Source organism: Arvicanthis niloticus, chromosome 12 (genome assembly GCF_011762505.2).
Source record: "Arvicanthis niloticus isolate mArvNil1 chromosome 12, mArvNil1.pat.X, whole genome shotgun sequence".
Classification (NCBI taxonomy): Eukaryota; Metazoa; Chordata; class Mammalia; order Rodentia; family Muridae; genus Arvicanthis; species Arvicanthis niloticus.
Window position 1 is genome coordinate 53,662,165 of NC_047669.1, and position 18,715 is coordinate 53,680,879.

At 38.4% G+C, this 18,715-nt stretch overlaps 1 protein-coding gene across 2 annotated transcripts in view; it reads left to right on the forward strand.

Moving 5' to 3' along the window:
* Gbe1 (1,4-alpha-glucan branching enzyme 1) overlaps positions 1-18,715 on the forward strand; it is a 227,105-nt gene that overhangs the window by 190,493 nt on the left and 17,897 nt on the right. For both annotated transcript variants that reach the window (XM_034515560.2, XM_076943070.1), the window contains exons 13-14: positions 10,118-10,302; positions 11,883-12,013. In XM_034515560.2, the coding sequence (XP_034371451.1) occupies positions 10,118-10,302; positions 11,883-12,013 (316 nt within the window). The remainder of the gene's footprint in view (positions 1-10,117; positions 10,303-11,882; positions 12,014-18,715) is intronic.

Here is an 18,715-nt window from a genome sequence, read left to right on the forward strand (position 1 = left end):
AAAAAATCATGCAGCCAGAACTTATTAGGATTTTACTGAGTATGAAAATTATTATCTTTTATATCTATATCTAATTTCCCATACTGTATACTTGATTTTTTTCCTTTTTTAAATTTGTAGACAAATTTTTGAGACTATACCAGTAATGTTAGAAACATATTAAACAGCATGGAATTATAATGTAGAACCGTAGTAAAATTAGTTATTTCTTAGTGTCTTGTCACTCTATTAACGATATGATAAAACACTGTGTTCAAAACAAATTACAGAAGGAAGGGTTTATATGGGACTCACAGGTCCAAAAGGTTAGGACCACAGTGGGTGTGTGGTGGGGGTGGGTAGCTCATGGTGAGAGCTAGCAGCAAGAGTTAGCAAGGGACAAAATCTAAGAGTTCATATCTTGAACTGTAAGCAGAAAATAGAAAGAACATTGGGAATAACATGACTCTTTTGAAACCTAAATGCCAACCTTTTGTGACAAACTTTCTTCAGCAGTGCTGTACCTTCTAATCCTTCCCAAGCAGCTAAGAACTAGGGACCAAATACTCAAACGTCTGAAACTTATGGGGGACATCCCACTCAAAACATCACACTTAGTGTCCTACCCGTTCATCCTGCTATTCACATAGGGGTTCTATTTTAATGGATCTCAGAAATAATATTAAGTTATATATGTATATATTACTGAATGATAGTCTAGAATGTCTGCCAATTTATGAATATTTAGATATTCATGAGTCTTGACATCTGTCACTTGGAATGTTAAAAGTTCCTTTTTACTTCCAAATACCTGACACATTTAATGATCCTTTGTAAAGTTTTGAGAAGTTTTGAAGAAACTTTGATAAAATGTTCATTTTTTTTTCAGAAATGCATTCATATTTCAGTCTCTGAAGGACTCAGATAGCTACTGTAATGTGCTGCGATTCTGGAGGCTGATTTCTTCTTTTTAGTTCAATTAATTAGTCTCTTGGATATTTCCTTACCCTTTAAGCATACTATTACACTTATTTCTGAATATATTTCATTATGTAGTTTAAATTTTAACGTTCATTTTACATAAAATAAATGTTAGTTATATTTAATATTAACTTTGATCCATGATTTTTATCATATTTTACTTCAAGTTTTCCATTTACTACTCAGAAGAATAAGAGTATATTTAGATGTATCTCCTAGCAGTTATGTGGTCAGTTTAATGACATGAGTTCACATGAATGGACATTCACATGAGTGGCCACAGAATACAAATCTGAAATGCAGCCCTGCTTATATAATCAAGTTTAAGTTTCAAAACATCCATGTGCACAGGGAGAAAGAAAAGGAACAGAGAGTTCTCTTTAGAAGATTCAATTCCACATACCCATCATTAGACAAAACATGGAGAGACCACAGTTCAGGCTAGGAAAAAAAAATCTCTTTGTCAAGAAAGTAATTTTTCAAACTAGAAAAAGGAAATTAAGTTTCTCTGAGAAAAAATAAAGAACTGTATCTCAGTCACAGGAGATAGTATCTAACCTGAGTGATAACGATTGAACAAAATCCAGGCAGTATGATTAGGAATTGCAAGTGAAAGAACGGAGGTGGGGGGGTGAGGGGGGAGACACAGAAGCAGGTTGCTGGGTCATAATCAGGTTGGTGAATGGGCGCTGGTCCTGTGGACCAGGAGTTAAAGAAGAAACGATAGCAAAGAAATCCCAGGTTTTCAAATAGAAATGAGAAGTATGTTTGAAGGTCATGGCTGGACATTGGCAACGCCAAACCGAGCACCAAGCAAAGTACTGGTGATAGGAGTTGACTATTTTCTCATTGCCAAACCTTTTCTCTCTTTTATAATGTCCTTTGTGGAAATACATTATTGGAGCTTTTATGAACAGTGCTCTTTCTTTCTGTTCATGCAGTGTTCACCTCTCAGGGAGACTTACATATGATTTATGTATGATGTTTTCAATGTAATTATCTTGACAATATTAAGGTTGTTGATGTGATTTTCAGTCTTGCATCTTAATAGCCTTCAAACCTGGTTGATACACCAATTCATAAAATTATACTCTGTTAAAAACCTCACAAGAGTTTTGTAAAGGGCAGTGTCTGAAGGAAGGACCTTCATTAAGGGAAGAAGAGTTATGTTGCTCACAGCTGTCCCATTGCTTTTGAACTTTCTTATTTCGGTTGGCATTGTTAAGCCAAAATGAGGCAAGAACTAATATGCAAACAAGCATCCAACTAGCTGTGGTCAGGAACATGAAACAGTAGAATGTCAAAGGATGGCAAACTGGTGCAAGTCAATCGATTATATCCTGAGATATGTAAGTATTATATATGACAGGTAGTTAAGTCTGTAATAGAATTACTGTCCACTGATGAAAGGTCATAGAAGAGGGAAGCCCAGCCAAGCCTGAGCAGGAAAGTTCCTGAGATTCTGAGAGAAGCACTCATTTACTTTGAAGTGAAACCAGTGCTAATTGAAACCAAAACTCACAGTGTTGGTTTTTTGAAGAAATATTTTCTTTCCAGCCTAACCCACCCATTCTGGTTTTTTATTGCTTCCTATTGTATGGCATTACTTCACATTAATAGATTAGTTGGCTAGGGAGATTGGTAATCTTCATTACTGTATATGATGATGTGTTCACAAAGATGTAATGGTGACATAGTGGTAGCATTTCATCCTGGATATGTACAGTATAACTCCACTAATAATCCTTTGAATCTAAACCTGAAGTGGTAATAGCCACAAAACATACTGTCTTCCCACATCCCTGAGCATGTGTGAGAGCGTGTATATCTTTCAATCAAGCAGTTTTGTCTTTGTTTTTATGAGTCCCTTTTTCCTACCAATCCATGGCACCTAAAAATAAGTAGAATCATTTGGTAGATTGTAGGGGTTTGGGTTCTTTGTCCTCCACAGGGCTCCTGGCGAGGCAGGACATGGGGAGAGTTTGACTACTGCGCTTACCATATGCCCTCTCAGTACCAGTGTTGGACCGTAGGGAAGCCCCAGCACAATGCTCAGGGATGGAGAAGCACAGTTTGAGGTGTGGGACTGGGAAGACGTCATGGCCGTGGGGTTCTCAGGCTCTTGGACACCCAGGTGCTGCGGGAAGTCTCCAAAGATCTGAGAATGGAATCTGGGCCCTCAGGCTGGACCAAGCTCAGGGCCAGCGGAAAAGGAGAAGGCTACAGCTGGTCCCATGGATGACTGTCCTGGGCTTGTCCAGCAGGAGTCTTGAGCTTAGTGGTGACTGTGGCTGGGAGCAGAGAGGCCTTCTATGGAGATCAGATGGCAGCTCTACAGGGGAAGGCCTTCTCCATGGCTCTCTGTGGGTCTCTGTGGTGGATCCCAGTGAAAAGAGGCCTCCCGTCCATAGTTTTAAGGAATTTATTGTCATGGCAGAAAGTGGATGAGTGAAACCATACCGCACTTCTCAGGGAGAGCCTGAGATTAAATACCTTTTGCAGGGAGAAATGTCTGGGAAGGAAAGTTTATTGGCTAGGCCCTCCCGGCCTCTAGGTACCTCCTTAAAATGGAGACCTCTGTCTTAAGTCTATGTGACCTGTAGTCAGGTCTCTTTTCCTCATCTCTATGTGGACTGTTTGGGGCGTTGCCCTTGTGTGACTGATGGTCACAAATCTTTGGGGGACTGAGGCTAGTGACAGGAGCCTGGTGTCTGGGAGCAGACAAAGCTCCTACCGTCCCTTCAGGGTCTTTCGGGATTCTAACATTAGCTTAACTGGGGACCAGGTTACCTTTCAGGGCCCAGTGCCCCACAGGACAAGCCTTATTCAAATGCAAGTTATTGAAAGCCCCTTCTACCAAGATGGGCATTTGGGAATGCTTTCCTGAGGTGCTTTCTGCTTACCTGCAAGTGTTCTGAATTCAGGAAAGAGTTTCCTAGTGGCCTCTTATTTCCCTCCATTTTGTTTTTCTTTGCATGGCTTATTGTTTTCCAGTAGTATTATGTTTCATACACTATAAAATATACCGAAAAGATGTCAGAGAATTTCTTTCTAATCACTGCCAATCTTTGTGTTAAAGAAAAACAGTGTTAATTTAAATGATTGTTTTTGTAAAAGGGAAAAAAAAAAAAAAAACAAAGACAAACCAAACCCAAATAAATGATAAATCAAATGGCAGTGTGAACCCACGGGAAGCAATGAGGCCTTGTGCAGGATTTTGACAAAGACATACTAGACGTGAGTGAGGGGCCCTGTGTATATGCTTGTGTTCACGAGGTACAGTCCCCAGCACTACCAGAACCAAAACAAATGGAAGTTTTTCGGAGCCTAACCAGCCGTAACATAGAATATTAACAGAAACAATCCTACAGCATACAAAGCACAAGGGAAGGACCGGTGAGTAATAAGTATGCTTTGTTTACAGCTCCCATCCCCTATCTTTCCCAGCACTTGCACATTCATAGAAGCTATATATGTATATTGTTTGAAACAAGTCCTGGGGCCAGAATACAATGGATGGAACACAGACATCAAATTTGAATGCTAGCCAACATGCGTTATGCCTGAATGGCTCCAGAAAGTCCCATTAATTACTTTTCTGAAATATTTGTAAATGGGAATGATTTTTTTTGTATTGAATAACTTTTGTTAGATTTAAAGTGACTGCTGTTGTGGCACATACATATGTCGGAGACACTTGGGAAGTTTTAACTGCATTTATTTAATATTTTAAAATGATCTAGCTTGTGTATTAGAATTGTTTTCCATTTGGTAAAGAAAAGGACATTAGATATTGTATAATAACCCTTCACTATTAATAGTTCTGGAATGTAGCATTTCAAAAACTACTTGTTTGTAGGCAGGTCTATGTTCATTCTATTGCAGCTATACATAATATATAGTTAATCTGATTTTGTTCTTATGGGCACAAGTGATGATGAGGTGTTTTTATTCTAGTTGTTAGTTCATTTTGTTTTGACAAGCTTCATACCCAGACACTTAACCTAAGCATTTACTTTGTCTATTGGCATGTGCCTAACTCATAGATTTGACCAAATCCAAAACTAGTTTTGAGCTGATAATAGTCAACCAAATGCCTACAGCTCATTTTACAATCCCTTCTGGACTTTTTATGCATAATTGATGAGGGGCACAACAGCATCCGCTAGCACAAAAGAACAGAATGAAACTGCCTTGCTACCATGTACATGGTGTTCAGCACTGCACCACAGGCTCTTGAGCCTGCTCTACTAATGGAAATTAGTGAGCACTCCCTTATTAGACATTGTAAGAGGAATGACACAACATTTGCTCTGGATTCCCATCCCTCTCATTTAGGAGGACACAGAACTAGAATTTGTCACCTGTTCTGCATATCATTTTAGTTTTATATTCACCATTATAATTGTTGAGGATACTAAATAGGGCACTAGGCTCTTCTTATTTTTATAACGTAAAATAGAAAGCATGTAACTTACGAGTGCCGTTGACAATCACCCTTCTCTGTCAGGTATTTATTTAAAGTCTTCTTGTGGGAGTATCTTGAAGAAAAAAGTATAAAATTCAGCATGGATCTGTTTCCTGATTCACTCTTTGGTAATGTGGGATGCCTTCTCAGATATGTCCATGTCTTTGTCGTTCATTGGTATCTTCTGTCGCTAGTAACGTGTTCTCATACGTGAGACTTAACTTGTATGCCCACTGTAGTGCTTGCATGGCTGCATCCTTTCAGGCGGGATTTACTCTTTCCCTGAGCTCAGCTTTTCATTTCCCAATTCCACTGGCTTTCCTTCTGTCCCTCTGGACTTTAAATTCCTATTTCAAGTCTTTGTCTTCTCTACAGGAAGTCACGTTCATTAATTTCTGTCTTATTATATCCCCTTTCTGCCACTGATTTATGTATCCTTCCCTACGTTTCTCTGTGCTGTTCCTGGGCCTACTGCACAGAGACGTGGGCCCCTTTATAACAATGGTAATTTCTTATAATTCTGAGATTACCTCTGAGGACTGCTGTCCTCCACTTGTGTAAGATGTAATGTTGAAATAATCTTCCTTTACCTCCTAAGAATGCCATCCATCCCCTTTACATCTGATCCTGAGGTATTAGATGCTGAGGCTGGGGCGTCTGGTATTCTTTCCCTCCTCTTCCACTGTTTTTGTTATCATAGTTTTCATTGATCCTTTACGTCTTTTTGGCCAGCCTCTTCGTCTTTGTCCCCATTAGCTTATAGGTTTTATAATAGAAACATGGTATTGGTACATGCTACATGTGCTTACAAGCAGTATTGAATATGTAATCACCAGTTAGAGTTGTTCACATGACCAGTACAGGGCTAAAAGGGACCGTTGGATGGAGGCAGCACACGTAAGCATACAGATCTGTGTCAAGGAGGTAGTGTACTGATTGCAGATCTATTTCTCTAGAAAAGAAACTATCAGAGCCCAGTTTGGAAAATTGTTTTATCCTGTATTCTTCCCCTTTGTTAAGAACACACTCATTACAAGCCTGAAATATAAAGTCATTTAAAATAGAAGACTCCTGTAAAAGATAGTTTTCAGTACAGCTAAACAAAAAAGTAGAAGGGATTTTCCCCTTCATTAGGATTGTGGATTATTTTCATATATAAATAAACTGGGGAAACAACAAAGAAATTATATATATATATATATATATATATATATATATATATATTCTCCACAGCACTGAGGCCACTGTAGACTTTAATTAATTTGTAGGTAAAATTAGTATGCATTGCAGTTTAGAGAAACAAAATACACAAGCCTGCTAATCAAATGTTCAGCTAACAGAGCTGAAGCTTTTCATTAGTTATATTGTCTTGAATTTCATCACTCTACCAGCTGGCTTCTTGTCAATTTATAGCCTGGACCTTTACATCAAACAGAAAAAAAAAATAATTACAGGGAAAGGAATCCCAATAGGAATTTCGTGCTTAGAGGTTTTTCACAATTAACCAGACATGAATGGGAATGTGTACTGAGGAAATAGAAAGGAAGAGAAAGAACTTTGTTGAATTTTCTCGAATCATTAACTGTAGCAGTGTTAGTCACCTGCTTGTGTATTCTGTTCTAAAATTGTTTCACCAAATATGCGAGCCATCTCTTTTCTGAAAGCACTCAAGTCTGGTGTTCCATTGAACTCAGTGAATCGTGACATGAACTGCAAAATTTCTTACAAGTTGTCCCCAGCGAGAGCTCAAAACTTGTTCTCTTGCCTTCATTTTGAATTTGGTAATATCCTGTATGTTATACTCCTGATCATAATCATAACATAACGAGCTGAAAGATGCTTTGACGGTGACTGCCTGGTTATTTGTAGCACATGTTTGAACTAAAAGTACTGTTCTCAAGTGTCACAGTCATTGCCTCTAGGTCCCACAGTAATTTCAAATGTGACTTTCCTAAGCCTCTTATCTGTTGAAGAAACCAGCCAGCAGTTTTAAAAACGCTTCTGTCTTATTTTCTTGTTTTATATTGCTTAAAAATTCTTTTCCATGTGATCCATATTCTTAATTCCCAAGATTCAAATAGAGTCTTTCTTTTTCAAGTACATTGAAGGTTACAATGCCAAGAAAATATAAAGAAAGCATTTCCACTTAAGAAATGTATATATAGGACTAGGAGGTGTTGCTTAGGATACCTGGCGATCACCCAGAACCTGATGAACCCAGGTTCTGACTACCTATGGAATTAAACAAGGAGTATGCACACACCATGTAATATGCATACATAGCATTCACGCATGATTTAGAATAGTATTTTCCATTTAGTTAATTTCAAATGCTTATTAAGACCATGCAGTTCCTAGCCCATAGAGTTGTCTACTCTAAAATAAACTCACCACCTTCTTGACCATCCCAAGAATGCATTTATGTTCCTGCTCATTCTTAATAAAGAGCAGCCACTAGTTATCAGCTCATTTCAATGTTCATATTTCACTGTACTGTCGCTAGCAGTGGCATATTTCCTAAATAATTTGTAGGCCACAACAGAGAACATTTTTTAAAACTTTTTGTAATGATAGTATTTTTCTTCATTAAGGGTGTGAGCTGGGAGCTACTAACAGGCACTTTGCAGGTCTGGCGGTTCAGCCTGAGATGCTCTGCTGCTCTTCCAAGGTCACCTTCAGAGCCTTCATGTGACTTACTTCCACTTACTTTGCACTTGTTTCTATGGCTTTGAACCAAAAATAAAATAAAATGAAACAAAGTAAAATAAAATTGCATGTTGGGTTTGTCTGCATCAAACTTAACTTGCTGCAGGTCGGCTCATTTACAACTTATAACGTCAAGACCCAGCCTGTAGAATGTGTTCCCTGTGAAGTCACTGATACAGGTTTCTCTACTTTTTGTCGTGGTTGTTGTTGTATAGCTTTCTGATGGTTTCAGAAAAAAAAAAAAAAAAAAAAAAAAAAGCCTCTTCAGAAGATCTGAGTCAGTAGGTCTCCAACTGTGGATCAAGACCCTTTAGTTGTTGAAGGACTGTTTCTCAGAGGTCACATATCAGATATCTTGCATATTAGATATTTCCACTTTGATTCATAACAGTAGCAGAATTACAGGGGTGAAATAGCAACAAAAATAAGTTTATGTTTAGGGATCACCATGACATGAGGAACTATATTAAAGGGTCTCAACCATAGGAAGGTTGACATCACTGATGTGAGTCTAATAGAGATCAATGTGATTATCATATTATCACTTTTTAAGGAGAGAGCTCCATTTTTCTACCTTTGAAATTTGATTCTATGTTCTGTATTATATAAGTATGCTTATTAGTTTATTGTTTTATATTTTAAATAAGTCAATTTATGTTGATAACATACAATAAATAGAAGTTTCAATGGATACAAAAATCTTAATTTGGGTCCTGATACTAAATATTTGTCTGGGATTTTAATTTACATAAATTAGAGTCTAATTGGACCTCTTATGTACTCCTGGCTATGGGGCTATTTGCTGCAGCTTGAGTCCACGCCCTTAAAGAAGAACCAGTTCTCCCTCACTGAGAGTCATCACCTTTCTGTAGCTCCACCGAGGGTTGAAGGCCCCTCCAGGCCAGCTTACTAGTTTGATCTTGAACAGGTTTTGACTTTGAGTGCAGTATCCTAGCCCTGTCTATAATATAGTGATTCTCCCCAATTCTTCCTGACCCCTAGCTGTTTCAATTTTTCTCTCCTGTCTTCTGAGATGGTTCTTGAGCCTTGGTAGGAAGTGTGGTATGGATGTCCCCTTGTGTCTGTGTACTGATACTCATTCTTCCCGAAGAAGGATTCTGCATACCAAAAAGAAGTCTCTTGTCTAAGTGAGCATCTTAGAGTCATTGTAGGCTTATAGGGACAGAAACCTGTCCTTCCCCTGGTATTCTATAAACATATCATGTGAAGTATTTTCATTTAGAGGAAAATAATAAAATTTTGCAGAATTATTACTTTTATGGCTCTAAACCCATGATGTTACATGTAACTGCACAATTTCTTAACAAAGTTTACTACTTAAAGCAATTCCATGGTAGATCATTTTAAACTGTGTTTGGCTTCTGATTCTCATCATAAATGAAGCAAGAAATGCTATTTAAATTGATTGTTATTCAAGTGTCACAGTTGTACACACTTACACATGAACCAAATTATAGATACATGTCTAAAGTCACCAGGAAATTTAGAAAAGAATATCAACAAAAACTTACAACCTGTATGCTGACTGTAGTGTGGTGGAACAGTCTTCATATTTTAATCAGCTGAAGCTGAATCATGGGGTTTCAGAGTTGAAATGTGATACTTCTTGGTTTTGTTGCTGTTGGTGAGGGTGGTGATGGTGGTGGTGTTGGTGGCGGCGATGTTATGGTGTGTAAGTGTGTGATGCATGTGAATATATAGGTGTAGGTGCCTATGTGCATACAACTGGAGGCAGGAGAAGGAAAACATCAGATATCTTCCTTACTGTTCTCTACCTTACTGCCTTGAGTCATGGTTTATCACTCAACTGATAGCATTCTGAGTTGGCTACATTGGCTGGCCAGTGTATTTATTTTTAAATAAATTTGGAAATACAGAATTATAGAGTTCTCTTACTAAGAGTTGCTACTGTTTCTACCTGATTTTTTAAATTTGAGAACTGTTTTCTTTGTTTTAATACAGGGAATGAGTTTGGGCATCCTGAATGGTTGGACTTCCCAAGGAAAGGGAATAATGAGAGTTACCATTATGCCAGAAGGCAGTTTAATTTAACTGATGATGACCTTCTTCGCTACAAGTTTCTAAATAACTTTGACAGGGATATGAATAGACTGGAAGAAAGATTTGGTTGGCTTTCAGCTCCACAGGTAAGCTCTTCGCTCTGAATTGTGATGTTTTAGCCATACATAGAATGGCAATCGGTTTCAATCTGCATGCAGACCTTCTGAACAGCACTTCATTATTCAAGTGTGTAGTGCCCTGTAATGTACTGTAGGTTGTCAAAACATGTCACAGGATTCTCTCCAATAGATAATGGAAATCTTAGGCGTACAGCTGGCCCCGCTTAGTTTCCTGTTTAGTTGGTTGTTGTTTAAATTTAGTAATTTTCATTTCAATTGGTTAAAAATAAATGGCAGACGCTCTGCATGAAACCCATTTTGGAAATTGCTGTGGAAACATCTTAATTGTTTTGACTGGTTTTCCTTTGTGTAAATAATTATGCTGTCATAAAGGAACCGCATTGACAACATGTAGGGTTTTTTGGTTTTTTTTTATCCCGGTTTCCCCTTCTTTACTGGTCCCTAACTTGTCATTTCAATAGATGCCATTATAACCGCATGCTGCTTTGTATTTTGCATATGTCTGAACTCTCCTCTGGAATTAAAGTCTCAGTTTTCATTAATTTGAGAGAAATGTAATTAACAGGTACAAATTTTACACAGGCTTTTTTCCCCTCTCCTTGCAAAAATTTGCATATAGTATGTGCTAGTTAAAATCCATTTACTTTCTATGGATACTGTTTGAAATTACTGTCAATATGTTTTTACTTCGGCATCTAGGGTTTGCTTGTTTAGCAACTGAACAAAGATATTTGGATATTCGCCAAGACTGGCTACATGATTTGTATGCCTTCATCATATTATTAGGCCCACCATTTCCAGATACAAAGAGCCAAATGATGCTCCTTTTCAGTAGGAACAAAGTTGAAATCCAGAAGGCATAGTGTTTGCTCTGCAGCCGTAGTTCTCAGTGCTAAATCTCTAAGAGATGCTGCCGAGCAACATGGCGGTAACTCTACAGCACTAGAGTTAGGTAAGAATGGGCTGAAGATGCTTCAAAGTCAGCTACTAACAGGATCCGGGAGTGTGCAAATGTAACTTATTGTTTAGACCTTTTCATGTTATTAAGAAATATTCCCAGCAAATTGCAATGGACTTTAGCTTGCCATTGGTTGTCTACAGAGTTATTAAAAATAAAAAGTATGATTTTTAGAATAACTACAATTTCAAAACTGGATATAATGTTATAGCAACTTTGAAAAAATAATTGTACTTACCTTACCTCGTTAGTCTGGTTAATAAAATAAAGTCTTCTGAAAAAAAAGCACTTTATCCTAATGTGTAATATACACAAATACTCTGTGCTCCAAATGCTATGGTTTATACTCCAAAGTTACCCACAACACTGACTGATCCTCTGTTTGTGCTCTCAGGGTAGAACATGGACCGTGGACTTTTATATTCTTTAAGCTACTTTTGACATTGTTTACCAAAACTGCAACATCCAAAAAAAAAAAAAATCAAAAACAAAACCATAGAGCTCAGGGATTTCCACTTGGTGTAATAATGAACAATGTGTATTAAGAATGACAAGACAAACCTGTAGGAAATCGTTTGCTTGCAGCATTGTCACCAAGTGATGTAAATGTGATGTGCTGTCTTTGCAGGCCTACGTGAGTGAAAAGCATGAAGGCAATAAGACAATCACCTTTGAGAGAGCAGGACTTCTCTTTATTTTCAACTTCCACCCAAGCAAGAGCTATACGGACTACCGAGTCGGGACAGCAATGCCAGGGAAATATCCTTTTCTCTGCCAGTGAATATGCCTATTAAGATGTAATATTTCATAGTATAAGCATATAGAGAAAAGACAAACAACGATCTTGAACTCAATCTCATCTGAAAAGTGAGGGACTTGAGGTAGCTAACTTTGCCTAGCTCGTTTGGACTGAATGACTCATGATCTAAGGACTCCGAAAATTATGATTCTGAAAAATTTTGAAAAAGTATTTTGTTTTAATAAGCAATTAATCCTCACTTCATTTTTTAATATGAACTCTCTCATTGTTGAGTCAAATAATTATTTATTATCCCATTTCTCTGTCTAGTGAGGAAGACTATATAATTCAATGGTACATTTTCTTTTAATGTCTCTTCAAAATTTAGGGCATGATTCACTTTTTAGATTAGAACTGTCAACAAAGAAGGGAGGGGTGGGATACTCAAGAGAAGGAGCAAGGAGACTGTTTCCAGTGCTGTCACATTCTTTATATTCACAGATACAAAAAGGACTGTTTCAGTCCTTTCTGATACCTTACATAATAAATATTTAACATATTTGTTCCCCTCTTTCAATTCATCCCAGGTCTTCCTACCACTTAACTTGATATTCTCTCTCTCTCATCTCCTCTTTCTCTTAAAAAAGTAAAAATACGAACCCCACATAAAACAGCCTAGAGAACCTATAAATGAGAAAACTGATAAGACAAAAATAATAAAACAAGCAAACAAACAACCCCCCCCCCAAAAAAAATAACATCAAGTCCACTTTATTTGTTGTCCAGCTTTCCTGGGCATGAGACCTGCCCTGGACTGCAGATTATGGAGCTGATGACAGTGCACTGGGGGAAACTGGTTTTTCCTTGCCTAGCAGGTAACAACTGCAGATGCCTCTTTGGCTAAGGGTAGGACTTTGTGTCTAGTTTACCTTCTCGATGCAGAGTGGTGGTGGTGGTCTTTTGTGAACTTGTGCAGGACTTTTGTGTTCCATTACAGCCTCTGTGAGTTTTCAGTCCTGCTTGATTAGAAGATATTATTTCCTTGGAGTTGTCCGCCATTTCTGGGACTTAGAATCTTCTGTGTTTTGAGAGGAGAGGTTTGATAAAAGACATCTCATTTAGGGCTCCATGAGCATTTGGGGCTAGTGCTCCAAAGTATCCCACTCTATGCACATTGTTCATTATGCATCTCTGTATTAATTTCCATCTACTGCAATAAGCTTTTCCGATGATGCTTGAACAATCCTCTAGTCTATTGGTATAGCAATATCTCAGTACAAGTCATTTTATCACTATGATCCTTTAGCAGAATAAGAGTAACAGATTTCCTTTAGTCCTATTGGCTATCTAGTCTCAGGTGATTGGCTACTATAGAAGTGTCAGGTAAGGGTTTTACCTCATTGGGTGAGCTTTAAATTCAATCAAAAAGTGCTTGTTTACCTCATAACATTTGTGCCACAGTTGCACAGGCATAGTTTTCAGGCAGAATGCTATGGCAGTCACGTGGTTTGTAGCTAGCTGATACTGATGGTTACTTTTCTCCTCTAGTAACATACAAAGTATTCTCCTGCAACATGAACCTTAGTCAGTAGGGGTAAAACTTCTAGTTGGACACCAGCTTCGTTTCTCTGTATTTGGTGACATAGATAAATGTGTCTTCAGCAATAGAGACTTACCATCAGGTTATAGAGAGGAACTAATAGCTTTGGTGATTTTTCCTGGTGCCTGTGGGACCTCTTTGACCAATGTCTCAACATGATGTAACTCATCCCTACCATTGGTTAATTTACTTGCTGGTATAAGATGTCCAGTTGAGGCATTGTCTCCCCCATTATATGGTGAGTCAACTTAAATTTCTTTCATATATGTTTATATTTTAGGAATCAAAAATTTCAGTAATAAACTTCAAAAAGCCTTTAGTGTGAATTATCACTCTCCATATTTTCTATATTCTCCATATATTCCATGCCATCCTATGCTTTTCCCAGCTAACCCTATTATTCTTGTTTTTCTATCAATAACTCCATAATACTCCTGGCCTCTTTTCCGTATCACATAGATTTGTGCCCCGTGAATCCTTGTTTATTTCAATCTCTGCCTAATTCATGCGTTTCAACCAATAATCAAGAGCTAATTTAGGTATGTTATTGCTTATCCTAAAGACATTTGCATTTTAATATCTCTTTGAGTATACAAAAAATTTAAGACCTATTGGTTTAGAGGAATTTTGTTAGAATGGCAATTCTGTTCTTAGAGGAAGAAGCAGAGGAACACTTTGAAAATAAGCTTGTATAGCTCCTCAGGATTACCCACATAAAACAATAGCTTATCCTAACTCCAAGACTAAAACCGTACTGTCATCTTGGTTTTGAGAAGTTGCATTCTCCCCATCCAGTCTAGTCCCACCCTCACTGATAATTAACTGACTGCTAATAAAAACAGTTTCTTATTCTAAGGATCTGCTTCAAAAGATAAACATGGTAGCCTTGATTACTAAAAACATACGCTTCCCTATACCACTTCTCCCCAGTCTTCCCTCACTCAGACCGAATGCCTAGAGTTCTTTCCATCTTTTTTTTACCCTTCTATTTTTCCTCCTTTTCTTTCTTCTTTATCTTTTACGAAGTACATTCTATCTCCAATCCAAAGTAAGGCATCATTCTGACTTCAGATCATCTGAACCTGTCAGATCTAGCAGCACGGTTTTCCAGATGTGGACAGGCAAGTGGGAGGTCAGGTGCCATATCTGCTGTGTTACCACAGTGATGATGTTTGATGAATTATTGTGTCATCATCTTTACCAACAGCATCCACGTCATACACTCTGCTCCAAAGTACTCTGTCATTCAATGAGAGAACTTTTCTTGGGAATGCCCTAGTGACTTTTAATACTTATTCAGTAAATAATTTTAACTCAAAATTCTAAATGTAACATGAATTCTAAAAGAGCATGATTACGTACAATGGGTATTAGTGTTTGCCTTCTAACCTTTCGAAAGAGGCAGTAAAGTAATTCTTCAGTGGGTGGTTCTCTGTAGTTGTAACTTTTATTTACCTGATGTACTTGTTGTCTCAGGGGCTTGCTTCTGATTAGGATCATTCTTTCTAGCTCTTTCTGAACTCTAGCTGGCTGGCTCAATGCACCTATTCTGGCCGAAACTTTTCTCCAAGCTGACTTATGCAAACTGGCTTCTCTTGGATTCTGGCTGCATTGCTCTGCTTGGCCTCAAACTAACTCGGACAATATCTTCTAATCTTCTGGCTCCTTCTAATATGGCTTCAATTGGAGGCAATTGAACTCCTCATGTTGAACTCATGAACAAGCTCAACTCCACTGCACTGCACTCACTGGACTGACTCCCAGTTGACTCACCAGAACTCAGAGATCTGCAATGCTCTGTTGCCTTGGTGCTGGGATTAAAGGCATGCACCACAACCCCTGGGCCTAAGCTTTCCTTTTCCTGAAACTTGCTCTATACCAGAGCAAGTTTGAACTTGAACTCAGAGATATGCTTGCCTCTGTCTCTTGGAATTAAAGGCCTGTCTGTGTTCCAGCCAGATCACACAGACCTAGAAGGTCTTTGGGTATGATGCCTTATCAGAGAAGCCACATTCCTGGATTAAAATTCTGCCAGAGAGTTCTCCACTGCTAATCTTTTAAGATTCTGCCAAATTCCTTAGGCACAGAGAGATTTCTTCTTGCAATTTCTTATTGTTCCAAGCTTAATGTTCTCTTTAAAATCCATAACATTTTGCAAGTCTCATTTGATTTTGGCCTTTCTTCACTTTTACTTACATATTCACCTTTAAACTATTACAGCATGCTTTTAGATAGAAAAAATATGAATAAATTAAGATCCTGTTATTACATTTCTGACTTTACCAAAATGGTCTATGATAATTGGTTCTTCTACATGTAAATTGCATGCAGATAGTTGCTGTAAAGATTCTTCAGTGTCAAGACTAGATGTGCTCAACAAGTAAAGCAACTTCAGATTCTGAACTCCTAGGAAAACAGACCTGATCCCAATGAAATTTTATGTTTCTGGAAAAGTCATTTGAGTTTCTTCTGTCAGTACAAAGTATCAATACGTTATAGATAACGTATTTGAATCCTTCAGCACTGTCAATGTTTAAACCTGTATATCTTGCATATTATGAAGCAAGGCATCAATCTCATTCAGATCTTTGGAGAATTCATTGTGGCTTCTTCCCAGGAACTTGTAAATGGAGCTATTTGAGAGATAATGCCAGGCAAAGGAGGAGAAAACTTTAAGTATGCTCTTAAGTATCCTTCACAATAATACATAATTTGGAAAATTGAGAGGTAAGACTTATTTGTATCAATAAGGTTTTGAATATGGTCTGTATGGTTACTGTCGAAGGATAAACACTGTTTCTTCTATCTAGGAGAATAACAAAAACATCAGCAAAAGCCTTTGCCTATGCATGCCTGTCATTTTCACTCTTAATGTCCAGGGTACCAATAACCAGGGCTTCTCAATAGTGTGGATAGCAATATCCTGACACACAGCCGAAACCTCAGTGCTCTAGGTAAACAGTCAGGTTTCACATTTCATGTTCAGAAAGGTAGGATACAGTTTTTTCTTAGTGTGTTCTATTTTTCTTGCGATTTCACATTGTTCATCTGCAAAGAGGAAAAATCAATACCCTTTGTATTTTATGTATCGCTGTTTCATCTCTTCACCTAGAATATTATCAAGCGAGTATTGAATCAAAATTAAAACTTGAGAGCCCTGAAGGAAAACCTGTTCTTTCTAATCCATAACACAAATGATGGTGCCACTTTTTAAGTAATATAAGAGAAAGTTGTATATTGTGCTACATCTTCTAAAAGCCCACTGATTTCATAAGTATTTTAGTCATAGATCCCTGTGCACCACATGAAAGAACTGCATTGGCTTCAGGTAACAGACCAGTAAACAAGCCTGTGAGAGGACCTGAAGCTTTTCCTCCAGCATGTGCTGGTAAAATCAAGCAATGTGTTTACCACAGGGGCCATGCTTGTCTCATGGTGCATTTATCTTCATTTTTTATGTTTTCCACATGTGTTTGGATATGATAGCAATGTTAAGATTGGTGATGATTATTGATTTCTATAATATTAAAAAATGATTTTAATATATTTTTGGAGAAAACAAGTTGCATTAGGAAATTGAACCAATAAATTGTGGCATACTGTTTGCTTTCCTAGTCTCTCCCTTCCCACCTCACAGTCAAGTCCTGCATATTCTTTTTGTTTCGTGTTGTGTTGTTTTGGGTTTTTTTTTTTTTTTTAATCTTTTTTTACAGTCTAGATTTTATTGACCTCCCCAGGCCACCCTTTCACTCTTACACATACAATATCTCCTACCCCCATCTCCAGGAGGAAGTCCCCACTTCCCCACCCCCCACTCCACCAAACCTCCTGACTCCCTGGGCCTCCAGTCTCTTGAAGGTTAGGTGCATCTTCTCTGACTGAACCCAGACCTGGCAGCCCTCTGCTGTCTATGTGTTGGGGGCATCATATCAGCTGGTGTACACTGCTTTGTTGGTGGCCCAGTGTTTGAGAGATCTCAGGGGTCCAGGTTAGTTGAGACTGCTAGTCCTCCTACAGGGTCACCCTCTTCCTCAGCTTTTTCAGCTTTTCCCTAATTCAACCACAGGGGTCAGGCTTCTGTCCATTGGCTGGGTACAAACTTCTGTATCTGACTCTTTCAGCTGGTTGTTGAGTCTTTCAAAGGGCTGTCATGATAGGCCCCTTTTTGTGAGCACACTGTAGCTTTAGTAATAGTGTCAGGCCTTGGGGCCTCCCCTGGAGCTGAATCCTACTTTGGGCCGTCGCTGGACCTCCTTTTCCTCAGGCTTTTCTCCATTTTTGTCCCTGTAGTTCTTTCAGACAAGAACAATTATGGATCAGAGTTTTTGACTGTGGGATGGCAACCCCATCCCTCACTTGATGCCTGTTTTTATACTGGAGATGGATTCTACAAGTTCCCTTTCCCCACTCTAGGGCGTTTCATCTAAGGTCCCTCTCTTTGAGTCCTGAGAGTCTCTCATCTCCCAGGTCTCTGGTGCATTCTGGAGGGGTCCCCAACTCCTACCTCCCGAAGATGCCTGTTTCCATTCTCTCTGCTGGCCCTCGCGACTTCAGTCCTATTCCCCCGACCTAATACCTGACCATGTTCCCCTCTTCTCCTCCCTATTATTACCAATGAACTCTTCCTTGTTTTCTTTGTTACCACTGTTTACAGAAAGGAATAAAACATTTTCTTAAAGTAAAATATAGGTGTTCAGGTCATCTTCTATTGTTGTTCTGTACTCTGGAGTGGAATAGATGCAGCATGGTTGTATATTTCAACCCCTCTTCTATGTCCAACTTTACTGTATAATAGTCCATGCCAACTTTGAACCTCAAAGACTGTTTTAAGTCATATGACTTGCTCTGTGCAAATGAGTATCACACTGAAAGCATAAGCAACAGAACAGTCACAGGTTCTTAAGTCATCTGTCAGTATGCTGCTGGGGTGGAGGTAGGCATGATCCTGACATAGCATTCCCCTATCCAAGAGGCATTTCAACTATTCAAGGTCAGATGCTAAAAGGAGCCATCACAACTGTGCCTCCTGAGGAGTTCGTGATCACAGGCCAAAATATTTACAGCTAAGAGAACAGATGAGTAAATACTTGGATTTGTCCTGAGATCTTAAAAAAAAATATAT